We start from the raw sequence: 13,881 nt of genomic DNA, 5'->3' as shown, positions 1-13,881 counted from the left end.
CTCATGTACTGTACAACACAGCCCACAGGTTTAGCAATGTTAAATTTATTTTTCTGACAAGTAACGACCGCAGTATTTCACAACAGCATGTATTAAAGTACAAAAAAGGACATTCAACGTTGATAATGAGAGGGATGGATGGTTCAAGAGAAAATACTCGCATAGTAAAGTCGGCGGCGGGAAACATTAAGCCTTTAGATGATAAAGGTGGTGAAACACACAAGGGGAGTGTGGACGGTCTTATATTGCAGCATAACAACAGAAAGAGTGCAATTTACAGGCGGCGGCGGCAGAAGGAAGCCTGGCTACACAGGATTGTCTCATTGAACTGGACAGAGAAAAACCGTCTGGTGCTGCTTTAAAGACGTGAAGGCAGCTCAGGTCGATCAGGCCAGTGGCAAAAAACATCCTTTTCACACACGACTGTTATGAAAATTAGTGCAAAAGCCGCTTTGTTTTTGTTCATGACGGTCGTTCTTCAGGATGATTCCACTCATTTCCCCATAGAATAAAACAAAACAATTCGTAAAAGACAAAATATATATATATGCACTAACGAGGATGTTTTTTTTAAAGAATATAAATAGAGTTTCATAAATATTTTTATTAAAATAGTGCAATATCTAATTAGCTTCAAACAAGCTATGAACACTTGACCCCTTAACTCCCACCTGAAACGAGCACATTTTCTCCAGCTTTACCCCAACCCAAAAGCTTCTGGAAAAAAGGTGTGAAAATAGTGACAAAAGTGAGACGAAAACAAGGATGAAAATGTGGAAAAAGTGAGAAAAAAATGGATGAAAAAGTGATAAGTATTTGACAAAAAAATGCGAATAATTTGACGAAAAAGTGACAAAAATTGACAAAAAATGTACAAAAAAGTGACGAAAATTTGAGGAAAAAATGACGAAAAATGGACAAAAAAAAAAGACAAAAATGGACAAAAATTTGACAAAAAAGTGAGAAAAAATGGACGAAAAATTGACAAAAAAATGACAAAAATTGACAAAAATTTGACAAAAAAGTGAGAAATATTTGACGAAAATTTGAGAAAAAAATGACGAAAAATTGAGAAAAAATTGACGAAAAAATGACGAAAAATTGACAAAAAATGGACGGAAAATTGACAAAAAAATGACCAAAATTGACAAAAATTTGACAAACAAGTGAGAAAAAATGGACGAAAAATTGAGAAAAAATGGACGAAAAAGTGATAAGAATTGACAAAAAAAAAAACGAAAAATTTGCCGAAAAAGTGACAAAAAAAGTCACGAAAATTTGACAAAAATGAGACGACTGCCCAACAACAAAAGTGATGAAAAAAAATCTGATGACGTGAGGAAAACGATCAATTTAGTTTTGTAGGTCTTAGCTTTCAAATGAGGCGTTACACTGGCCTACAGGATTTGGGTAAAGCTGAACTGGAGAAAATGCTCTCGGTTCAGGCGGGAGTTAAGAGGTTAAACTCTTACCCACACTTTCTCCGTTTCAGCTTTACCCAAATCTAAAGCCTCTGGACTGGAGCTCACAGACTGTGGGGTAAACTGGAGAAAAGGTGCTCGGTTCAGCTGGGGGTGAAGAACATGTTACTCTGGTTTTAAAGTGTTGAAATGACTGTGATTTTTACCCCGTCGGGAACATCAGACTGTTTTTCTCTGCGGGTTTGTACATTCTCCACGTTTACAACCATTAAAGAAGCAAACTGTAACTTTTGTCACACGTGTATTTGGCAGCTTTAAAGTGCTGTGTGGCGTCTGCAGCGCGTTATCGTGAACCCGGACTTAGCACCAATGACTCACTGACCGGGGAGTCGGGAATAGGGCTGGTACTGTTCGCTTTAACAATACTTGGTTTTCGATATTGATACCGGAACCGTAAAACAGGTTAATAATGTTGATTCCTTTTCCTTCCATTGAAGTGAAACAACCGATACATTTCTTTAACAAAACATTTTCTAAGTTTTTATTTTTTTCAACCAAATTTCTCTATTTGCTTTATCTCAAATTTTCCCAAAATGTTACATTTTTTCCCATCTTTTCCCCCCCCAATTTTGGCCCAAATTTCCCCCAAAATGTTCATTAGAATTATTATTATTTATTTTTTTCAGTTTAAACCCAAATTTTCCCATTCCCCCCCCCCAAATTTTTAATAATTATTATTTTGCCCAAATTTTCACCTGTTTGTCCTGATTTTCCCCCTTCTTTTCAAATGTTTCTTTCTTTCTTTCTTTCTTTCTTTCTTTCTTTCTTTCTTTCTTTCTTTCTTTCTTTCTTTCTTTCTTTCTTTCTTTCTTTCTTTCTTTCTTTCTTTCTTTCTTTCTTTCTTTCTTTCTTTCTTTCTTCTTTCTTTCTTTCTTTCTTTCTTTCTTTCTTTCTTTCTTTCTTTCTTTCTTTCTTTCTTTCTTTCTTTTCTTTCTTATTTTTTTTGATGACCAACAGCATCAAAACTTCTATATAATTTCATAGATTTTATACATAGATTATGGCTGTGTCCGAATGTCCACACTATTCCCTATATAGTGACTATATAGTGACTATATAGTGGTCACATGTTGTAGGGGTGTCCGAAGGTCCAGAGAGAAAAAAGTTGGGCACTCAAAATTTCCCACAATGCATCTGGAAAAGTAGTGAGCATCGATGGTCACTAAACGGGTCAATATAGACCATAATGCACTGGAGAAGAGCCTGACAGAGACAGGTCCGTGAACTAAACACGACTGAAGTAAATCAGCTGTTTCAGTCGAGTGTTTGTGTTTCTCAGGAATAAACGACCTAAATATAAACGGTTACGGAGAAAAGATGCTAACGTTAGCTGCTAACCTTTAGCTGGAGCTATTAAATGACCGATAGCTTCCTCTGGAATAATCCAAGCCATTCATGTAAAATCCATGTTAAATATAAAGTATCTGACTCGTATTTATCCATAAATATGCCACCGTCTCCGAGTTCGGTTTTTATCACAGAAATACTTTATTCCCGGAGTTTAGTGACTTTTAGCAGATGTGGTCACGTTTCAGCGTCTCTGAGCTCACGCTGGAGTGAATATTTTGGTCTTTTTTTGTGATAGTTTTAATTTTAATTTAAATGACAAATAAAACGCCTGTAAAAGTGCCCAGACAGTCGTTCTGTTTTATAAAATAAACGTTTGTAACAATAAATAAATTCAGAATGAGGGCTTAGGGACGAGGGTGGACATTCGGACTCAGCCTAAACATAGATTTTATATTTATTTTTAGTGAATGTCGTTTGTCGGTGCCAGCCCTGGCCCTGGTCCGGACACGCCTGTGCCACAAATAACTAAAACTAACAGCTTATTTGGTTTGGAAAACTTTGGGGGGGTCGTTGTAAATGTAAATCACTGTTCAAGGATTGTCATGGATTTCAAGGCCTTGTATAAAAGTATAGAAAGTAAAAAAGCGAAAGCGTCTGCACAATCCAACAATAGAAACATCAAAGAGGTGGAGTCCAGAGCGAGTGCAGAGTCTGTTCACATCTCCATGTCCTCCTCGTCCCCGGGGGGGCCGAGCGCCGAGGGGGGGGGCGGGGCCGGGGGCGGGGCCGGGGGCCGTTTCCGCGGCTTGTGAACAGAGTCCTTCGGGCAGTGGCTGAAGGGGTCGTCTGGGGGTCGCCACAGCACCAGCTCCATACACGAGTGGCTCCTGCAGAGAGACGGGGCAGTCACACATCTGGGGCTGGACCGTAACATCTGGATACTAGATACTTTCACCGATACCGATTACCGGAGTGATACTTTTCCCGATACGATACTAACCAGAAACAGAATAATAATGTGTGGAAGATCTGCAACGTTCGTCTCCAGTGTCAAGAAATGTGGAACAAAATGGGGGATACTTTGGGGGAAAAATGGGAGAAATAAAAAATATTAGTAACAAAAATTAGGGGGAAAAATTGGGAAAATGAGATAAAGTTGGGGCAAAAAAAAAAAAGAGAAATAAAATGGGGGAAATAGAGAAAATGTCAGTATTAAACATTGGGAAAACAAGAAAAAGAATTGGGAGAAATGGGGCAAACATTGGGCAAAAAATGAGATTTTTGTAATTTGTAATGAACATTTCTAGTTGACCTCGTTTTACACCCATTAGACAATTTTTTAGATGTTTTTGGACCCAGACTAATCATGGTTTGCTCTTGATCTGGGCCTGGTGGGACGATGAAGCCCCTGTAGATGTTCCTAAAGCCTCTGTAGATGTTCCTAAAGCCTCTGTAGATGTTCCTAAAGCCCTGTAGATGTTCCTAAAGCCTCTGTAGATGTTCCTAAAGCCTCTGTAGATGTTCCTAAAGCCTCTGTAGATGTTCCTAAAGCCTCTGTAGATGTTCCTAAAGCCTCTGTAGATGTTCCTAAAGCCCCTGTAGATGTTCCTAAAGCCCCTGTAGATGTTCCTAAAGCCCCTGTAGATGTTCCTAAAGCCCCTGTAGATGTTCCTAAAGCCTCTGTAGATGTTCCTAAAGCCCCTGTAGATGTTCCTAAAGCCTCTGTAGATGTTCCTAAAGCCCCTGTAGATGTTCCTAAAGCCTCTGTAGATGTTCTTAAAGCCTCTGTAGATGTTCCTAAAGCCTCTGTAGATGTTCCTAAAGCCTCTGTAGATGTTCCTAAAGCCCCTGTAGATGTTCCTAAAGCCTCTGTAGATGTTCCTAAAGCCTCTGTAGATGTTCCTAAAGCCCTGTAGATGTTCCTAAAGCCCCTGTAGATGTTCCTAAAGCCCCTGTAGATGTTCCTAAAGCCTCTGTAGATGTTCCTAAAGCCTCTGTAGATGTTCCTAAAGCCTCTGTAGATGTTCCTAAAGCCTCTGTAGATGTTCCTAAAGCCCCGTAGATGTTCTTAAAGCCTCTGTAGATGTTCCTAAAGCCTCTGTAGATGTTCCTAAAGCCTCTGTAGATGTTCCTAAAGCCTCTGTAGATGTTCCTAAAGCCCCTGTAGATGTTCCTAAAGCCTCTGTAGATGTTCCTAAAGCCCCTGTACATGTTCCTAAAGCCTCTGTAGATGTTCCTAAAGCCCTGTACATGTTCCTAAAGCCCCTGTAGATGTTCCTAAAGCCCCTGTAGATGTTCCTAAAGCCTCTGTAGATGTTCTTAAAGCCTCTGTAGATGTTCCTAAAGCCTCTGTAGATGTTCCTAAAGCCTCTGTAGTAGGGCTGCTCGATTATTGAAAAAATAATAATCACGATTATTTTTGTCATAATTGAAATCGCGATTATTCAAACGAATATTTGTTGCCTTTAAAAAAATCCATCAAAAAAAATGACAAAAATCCAGCAAAAAAATTACAAAAATCCAGCAAAAAAAGACAAAACTCCAGCAAAAAAGTGACAAAAATCCAGCAAAAAAATGACAAAAATCCAGCAAAAAAAGACAAAAATCCAGCAAAAAAAGACGAAAATCTATCAAAAAAATTGACAAAAATCCATCAAAAAAATGACAAAAATCCATCAAAAAAGTGACAAAAATCCAGCAAAAAAATGACAAAAATCCATCAAAAAAGTGACAAAAATCCAGCAAAAAAGTGACAAAAATCCAGCAAAAAAATGACAAAAATCCATCAAAAAAGTGACAAAAATCCAGCAAAAAAGTGACTAAAATCCAGCAAAAAAGTGACAAAAATCCAGCAAAAAAGTGACTAAAATCCATCAAAAAAATGACAAAAATCCAGCAAAAAATGACAAAAATCTATCAAAAAAGTGACAAAAATCCAGCAAAAAAGTGACAAAAATCCAGCAAAAAAGTGACAAAAATCCAGCAAAAAAGTGACAAAAATCCAGCAAAAAAGTGACAAAAATCCAGCAAAAAATTGACAAAAATCCATCAAAAAAGTGACAAAAATCCAGCAAAAAAGTGACAAAAATCCATCAAAAAAATGACAAAAATCCAGCAAAAAAGTGACAAAAATCCAGCAAAAAAATGACCAAAATCCATTAAAAAAAAGACAAAAATCCATTAAAAAAAAGACAAAAATCCATCAAAAAAGTGACAAAAATCCAGCAAAAAAATGACAAAAATCCAGCAAAAAAATGATAAAAATCCAGCAAAAAAAGACAAAAATCCATTAAAAAAAAGACAAAAATCCATTAAAAAAAAGACAAAAATCCATCAAAAAAGTGACAAAAATCCAGCAAAAAAATGACAAAAATCCAGCAAAAAAATGACAAAAATCTATCAAAAAAGTGACAAAAATGTAGATGTTCCTAAAGCCCCTGTATATGTTCTTAAAGCCCCTGTAGATGTTCCTAAAGCCCCTGTAGATGTTCCTAAAGCCCCTGTAGATGCTCCTAAAGCCCCTGTAGATGTTCCTAAAGCCCCTGTAGATGTTCCTAAAGCCCCTGTATATGTTCCTAAAGCCCCTGTAGATGTTCCTAAAGCCCCGTAGATGTTCCTAAAGCCCCTGTAGATGTTCCTAAAGCCCCTGTAGATGTTCCTATTATTCAAACGATTATTTGTTGCCTTTAAAAAAATCCAGCAAAAAAAATGACAAAAATCCAGCAAAAAAGTGACAAAAATCCAGCAAAAAAGTGACAAAAATCCAGCAAAAAAATGGCAAAAATCTATCAAAAAAGTGACAAAAATCCATCAAAAAAGTGACAAAAATCCAGCAAAAAAGTGACAAAAATCCAGCAAAAAAAGACAAAAATCCAGCAAAAAAATGACAAAAATCCAGCAAAAAAAGACAAAAATCCAGCAAAAAAATGACAAAAATCTATCAAAAAAGTGACAAAAATCCAGCAAAAAAGTGACAAAAATCCAGCAAAAAAGACAAAAATCCATCAAAAAAATGACAAAAATCCATTAAAAAAAAGACAAAAATCCATCAAAAAAGTGACAAAAATCCAGCAAAAAAGACAAAAATCCATCAAAAAAGTGACAAAAATCCAGCAAAAAAATGACAAAAATCTATCAAAAAAAGACAAAAATCCAGCAAAAAAGTGACAAAAATCCATCAAAAAAGTGACAAAAATCCATCAAAAAAGTGACAAAAATTAGAAAAAAAATGTGAAAAAAAAGAAAATGAAAAATTATAATCGATTTTTTGCGATTATGCTAATTTTGTAATCGTTTACTGTTGTAATCGAAATCGTAATCGAATTTCGATTAATTGCACAGCCCTACTCTGTAGATGTTCCTAAAGCCCTGTACATGTTCCTAAAGCCCCTGTAGATGTTCCTAAAGCCTCTGTAGATGTTCCTAAAGCCTCTGTAGATGTTCCTAAAGCCTCTGTAGTAGGGCTGCTCGATTATTGAAAAAATAATAATCACGATTATTTTTGTCATAATTGAAATCGCGATTATTCAAACGAATATTTGTTGCCTTTAAAAAAATCCATCAAAAAAAATGACAAAAATCCAGCAAAAAAATTACAAAAATCCAGCAAAAAAAGACAAAACTCCAGCAAAAAAGTGACAAAAATCCAGCAAAAAAATGACAAAAATCCAGCAAAAAAATGACAAAAATCCAGCAAAAAAGTGACAAAAATCCAGCAAAAAAAGACAAAAATCCAGCAAAAAAATGACAAAAATCCAGCAAAAAAAGACAAAAATCCAGCAAAAAAAGACGAAAATCTATCAAAAAAATTGACAAAAATCCATCAAAAAAATGACAAAAATCCATCAAAAAAGTGACAAAAATCCAGCAAAAAAATGACAAAAATCCATCAAAAAAGTGACAAAAATCCAGCAAAAAAGTGACAAAAATCCAGCAAAAAAATGACAAAAATCCATCAAAAAAGTGACAAAAATCCAGCAAAAAAGTGACTAAAATCCAGCAAAAAAGTGACAAAAATCCAGCAAAAAAGTGACTAAAATCCATCAAAAAAATGACAAAAATCCAGCAAAAAATGACAAAAATCTATCAAAAAAGTGACAAAAATCCAGCAAAAAAGTGACAAAAATCCAGCAAAAAAGTGACAAAAATCCAGCAAAAAAGTGACAAAAATCCAGCAAAAAAGTGACAAAAATCCAGCAAAAAATTGACAAAAATCCATCAAAAAAGTGACAAAAATCCAGCAAAAAAGTGACAAAAATCCATCAAAAAAATGACAAAAATCCAGCAAAAAAGTGACAAAAATCCAGCAAAAAAATGACCAAAATCCAGCAAAAAAAGACAAAAATCCATTAAAAAAAAGACAAAAATCCATTAAAAAAAAGACAAAAATCCATCAAAAAAGTGACAAAAATCCAGCAAAAAAATGACAAAAATCCAGCAAAAAAATGACAAAAATCTATCAAAAAAGTGACAAAAATGTAGATGTTCCTAAAGCCCCTGTATATGTTCTTAAAGCCCCTGTAGATGTTCCTAAAGCCCCTGTAGATGTTCCTAAAGCCCCTGTAGATGCTCCTAAAGCCCCTGTAGATGTTCCTAAAGCCCCTGTATATGTTCCTAAAGCCCCTGTAGATGTTCCTAAAGCCCCGTAGATGTTCCTAAAGCCCCTGTAGATGTTCCTATTATTCAAACGATTATTTGTTGCCTTTAAAAAAATCCAGCAAAAAAAATGACAAAAATCCAGCAAAAAAGTGACAAAAATCCAGCAAAAAAGTGACAAAAATCCAGCAAAAAAATGGCAAAAATCTATCAAAAAAGTGACAAAAATCCATCAAAAAAGTGACAAAAATCCATCAAAAAAGTGACAAAAATCCAGCAAAAAAAGACAAAAATCCAGCAAAAAAATGACAAAAATCCAGCAAAAAAAGACAAAAATCCAGCAAAAAAATGACAAAAATCTATCAAAAAAGTGACAAAAATCCAGCAAAAAAGTGACAAAAATCCAGCAAAAAAGACAAAAATCCATCAAAAAAATGACAAAAATCCATTAAAAAAAAGACAAAAATCCATCAAAAAAGTGACAAAAATCCAGCAAAAAAGACAAAAATCCATCAAAAAAGTGACAAAAATCCAGCAAAAAAATGACAAAAATCTATCAAAAAAAGACAAAAATCCAGCAAAAAAGTGACAAAAATCCAGCAAAAAAATGACAAAAATCCATCAAAAAAAGACAAAAATCCAGCAAAAAAATGACAAAAATCTATCCAAAAAAATGACAAAAATCCATCAAAAAAAATGACAAAAATCCATCAAAAAAAATGACAAAAATCCATCAAAAAAGTGACAAAAATCTATCAAAAAAAGACAAAAATCCAGCAAAAAAGTGACAAAAATCCAGCAAAAAAATGACAAAAATCCATCAAAAAAAGACAAAAATCCAGCAAAAAAATGACAAAAATCTATCCAAAAAAATGACAAAAATCCATCAAAAAAAATGACAAAAATCCATCAAAAAAAATGACAAAAATCCATCAAAAAAGTGACAAAAATCCATCAAAAAAGTGACAAAAATTAGAAAAAAAATGTGAAAAAAAAGAAAATAAAAAATTATAATCGATTTTTTGCGATTATGCTAATTTTGTAATCGTTTACTGTTGTAATCGAAATCGTAATCGAATTTCGATTAATTGCACAGCCCTACTCTGTAGATGTTCCTAAAGCCCCTGTAGATGTTCCTAAAGCCCCTGTAGATGTTCCTAAAGCCTCTGTAGATGTTCCTAAAGCCTCTGTAGATGTTCCTAAAGCCCTGTAGATGTTCCTAAAGCCCCTGTAGATGTTCCTAAAGCCTCTGTAGATGTTGCTAAAGCCTCTGTAGATGTTCCTAAAGCCTCTGTAGAGGTTCCTAAAGCCCCTGTAGACGTTCCTAAAGCCCCTGTAGACGTTCCTAAAGCCCCTGTAGACGTTCCTAAAGCTGTGCGCTCCTCGTCAGTCGTTAGTTTAAGTGTACGTACACAGACTGGGCCACTGTGTGGGGCAGGATGTCGCTGAGTCCTCTCTGAAGCCCCTCCTTCAGACTGTCGGACAGCACCAGCACGGGCCTCCGCGGACACGCCTCCACCTCCAGGTCCAAGTCGGAGTCGGAGTCGTCCTCCAGGGTGATTCTGAAACGCACACACTGGATCAGAGTCGTGGGAGGGACGAGTCCAGCTGTCCTCTCATGATGGCGTCGGATGAAACTAGGGCTGTGCAATTAATCGAAATTCGATTACGATTTCGATTACAACAGTAAACGATTACAAAATTAGCATCATCGCAAAAAATCGATAATTATTTTTTTCATTTTTTTTTTTTTCAAATGTTTATCTTTTTTTTTTTTTTCTAATTTTTAATTTTTGGATTTTTGTCACTTTTCTGATGGATTTTTGTCTTTTTTTGCTGGATTTTTGTCACTTTTTTGCTGGATTTTTGTCACTTTTTTGCTGAATTTTTGTCATTTTTTTGCTGGATTTTTGTCACTTTTTTGCTGGATTTTTGTCACTTTTTTGCTGGATTTTTGTCACTTTTTTGCTGGATTTTTGTCACTTTTTTGCTGAATTTTTGTCATTTTTTTGCTGGATTTTTGTCACTTTTTTGCTGGATTTTTGTCACTTTTTTGCTGGATTTTTGTCACTTTTTTGCTGGATTTTTGTCACTTTTTTGCTGAATTTTTGTCACTTTTTTGCTGGATTTTTGTCACTTTTTTGCTGGATTTTTGTCACTTTTTTGCTGAATTTTTGTCACTTTTTTGCTGGATTCTTGTCATTTTTTTTGACAAAAAGCTGGATTTTTGTCACTTTTTTGCTGGATTTTTGTCTTTTTTTGCTGGATTTTTGTCACTTTTTTGCTGGATTTTTGTCACTTTTTTGCTGGATTCTTGTCATTTTTTTTGACAAAAAGCTGGATTTTTGTCACTTTTTTGCTGGATTTTTGTCACTTTTTTGCTGAATTTTTGTCACTTTTTTGATGGATTTTTTTAAAGGCAACAAATAATCGTTTGAATAATCGTGATTTCAATTATGACAAAAATAATCATGATTATTATTTTTTCAATAATCGAGCAGCCCTAGATGAAACGTCTATAAATAGGAACATAAACGCTCTCCTGCTCAGTCACTCCTCCTCCATCTCCTCGTACCTGTCCTCGATCTCCCGCAGCCTCCTCTGAGCCGCCTCCACCTCCATGAGGACGCCGTGGGCGGAGGGCGTGATGGCGGGCAGCGTGGGGGCGGGGCAGGGCTGAGGCGGGGCCGGGCCGGGGGCGGGAGGGCGTCCCCCGGAGGAGCAGCTGTCCACGCCGGGTCCCTCCACTGATGGATGAGGAGCACAGCTGTCCCACTGCTCGCCCTCAGTCTGCATCAGGCGCCGGCGCTTGGCACTGCACACCCTGAACAGACAACCTCCACTTTAGAACGCCGCAATTCTCACATATTAATGACTGTTTGACGAGCTGGTCTCAGGCCAACAAGACCATACTGTGCCTGTAGAAAGACTTTATAAGCAGACAGTAAAAACATTAGACAAAAAGAACAATTTTTATCATTACTATAAAGTCTTTACCAAACATATTTTCTTTAAAGTGGGAAAATGCGTTAATGTATTCAGATGTAATTATGGTCTATAAAACCCTAAATGGACTAGCCCCGCCCCCATTACAGGAGTTTATACAGCTGAATGTAAATACAAGCAGAGGAGACTGTAAAATCCCATTTAGAAAGACTTCTTTTGAACAATCTGCCTCCTCAGTACGAGCAGCTCACTCCTCCAGAACTGAGGAACCTGACCTCACTCCACACTTTTAGAAACTCTGTGAAGAAGTGGCTTTTGGACAATCAGACACGTGAACACACCACGGTCTAGAGTCACCACTGATACATGTCTGGCTGTGTGGAAGATTGTGGTGTTTTGTGTATTGTCCCTTTCTGATCTTTTATCTGTGAACATTTACCTACTTTTTACATATTTAAAGGAATAGGCGCAGTAACTCCTAAAGGTTATTGACGGAAGTGAGCGGGGGAAGTCTTTAGGAATTACTGCGCGGACGTTTTACTCCTCGTATCATTACGCCTTACAATATAGTTCCCCTTTTTATTTGCTTATAAAATCGACATGTTACATTTCTGTGTAAATATACTTCGCATGAAAACACTTCACGTAACTTTATTTAAATAGGGAACACGTGGAAGAGCTTGGTAGCTTCTATCGTGAGCTTTTTTGGAGCTATATGACATGTGGGAGAGGCTGCGTATGTGTGAGCGCACGGACAAAGACCAGACGGGGATATATTAACTCGACTAAGGTTAGGTAAGAACATATCTCAGTATGTAAAAACGGTGGCCTGTTCCTTTAATGTTGTCATTGATCATTCACTGTCTTTTTTTGTCTCTGTGATGGTGTTTCTCTGTATGTTTGTGCCTGTGTTTGTCCTCTCTGTCATGACATCAACCTGCCGTGGGACGACGGAGGAAAACGGAGGAAAATGAGCCTATATGTCTAACTCCGGCACATTTACATGTTGAAGAAACACATGTTGATTAATGCGCACTGTCCCAATTCAAATAAAGATATATATGTAAAAGAAAAAGCTTTGATTCACCTGAGAGAACAACTCAACTTCTCCAAATACGCTTTTGAATCAAACAGTGTGTAAATATATGGTGTTAAATCAACAATCCAGAAATCTAATGCAGGTGTACCACAAGGGGCGATGTTGGGCCACATCTCAGTGTCTGTGGGACAAATGTCTGACTTTAAATTACACTAAACCTGTTGCCATGAACTTAATATTAATATTGACAAAAGTAAAATCGAGCAGGTTAATGAATTTAAGTATTTAGGGTCATTTTAGACTCGAAACTCAAGTTTGATGCCCATGTCAGAAAGATGTAGATCAAGACAAATTTAAATAGTTTAATTGTTTATTTAAAGTTTCCGTACACTGCAAAAAGTGGATTCTAAGTCAGTAAAAATGTCTTACTTTAAGAAATAAGTTCTTATTTTTCCCTAAAAAGTAATAATGTTTTGCCGAGCAAAGTTTTCTTGCTGTTGTTTTAGGAAATTAAATCCAGCCACTTCTTGTTCAGATATATTTGCTAACAAACATGCTATTCTTTGTTGTAACAAAAAAGAAAGACTTTTTGAATCTTCAGCTTTAGACAAAGAAAAATAAGATCAACTCTTCATTTAAGAACTGATTCTCACAGAGAGATCATACATTCCACTGTTTATGTTTACACTCACAATTAAAGTGTATCTATTCCATAACTATATCTATTAACATTGTTCTGACATTACAGTAATTACAAGATATAAGAAGTTGTTGTGCTCAAAATAAAAATGTTGTCCACAGTTTACATTTATGTTACATTTAAAGAAGATCTAAACTAACACATGGTACAAGTTATTACAGATTGTTATTACATTGTACTAAATGTAGTTCGGTACAATGCATCAAGGGTAAAATACAGTGAGACCAGATTTTCTTTCCCAAAATAGGAATATTTGCCTTACATATTAGTATTTATTAAGAACATTTTCCTCATAAATGGGTACAATTTAAAACATTTTGCTTGCAAGCAAAATACCCCACAATTTATCTCTAAATAAGAATGTTTTTCCCAAATTATTCCATTTTCTGGTGACATTTAGCTTAATTGTAGCTTTTTATTTGCTTAAATTTAGTGTTTCTTAACCCCATAAAGCATGTTTTTAGCAGGGTACTGTTTGCAGTGCATGATTAGGCCGTGCGTGTCAAATACATATACACACATGTACATGCTATAGTTTTATCTCATATGTCATTCAAGTGCATGTAAATGTGTTTCTCTCATTCCAAAAATATAACTTCATCAATTTCTCTTTCATAAAAAATGTATTTACGTGTCTTAATGATCTACGTCTTAAATGTGTGAGTCCAGTTTGGGGCCTCTGGTTTAGGACGTATGTTTCAAAAGATTCAGGGGAAAAGGAAAATAGAGGTGAGGGGAAGTCCATCCTTTTGCAGTAGATTAAAAATAAATATGAGAGAAAAACATATTACAAGTTTTTTGTCATTTTATGTTTCCATGAAAAATATGGA

The 13,881-nt window shown here is 35.8% G+C and overlaps 1 protein-coding gene across 1 annotated transcript in view; it reads right to left on the bottom strand.

The window, feature by feature from the left end:
* Nucleotides 1-3,486: 3,486 nt before the first annotated feature.
* The window catches only part of ccdc117 (coiled-coil domain containing 117), a gene marked incomplete at its 3' end in the record, with an annotated part of 20,607 nt that continues 10,212 nt past the window's right edge, over nucleotides 3,487-13,881 (bottom strand). Inside the window, exons 5-6 of the mRNA XM_079577952.1 lie at nucleotides 9,779-9,928; nucleotides 3,487-3,658 (exon numbers count right to left, since the gene is read on the bottom strand). Of these exons, the coding sequence (XP_079434078.1) occupies nucleotides 3,487-3,658; nucleotides 9,779-9,928 (322 nt within the window). The remainder of the gene's footprint in view (nucleotides 3,659-9,778; nucleotides 9,929-13,881) is intronic.

Source organism: Gobius niger (assembly GCF_951799975.1).
Source record: "Gobius niger genome assembly, chromosome: 1".
Lineage (NCBI taxonomy): Eukaryota > Metazoa > Chordata > Actinopteri > Gobiiformes > Gobiidae > Gobius > Gobius niger.
The sequence above is the reverse complement of the archived record's forward strand: the minus strand, read 5'-3'. Positions and strand labels throughout refer to the sequence as shown.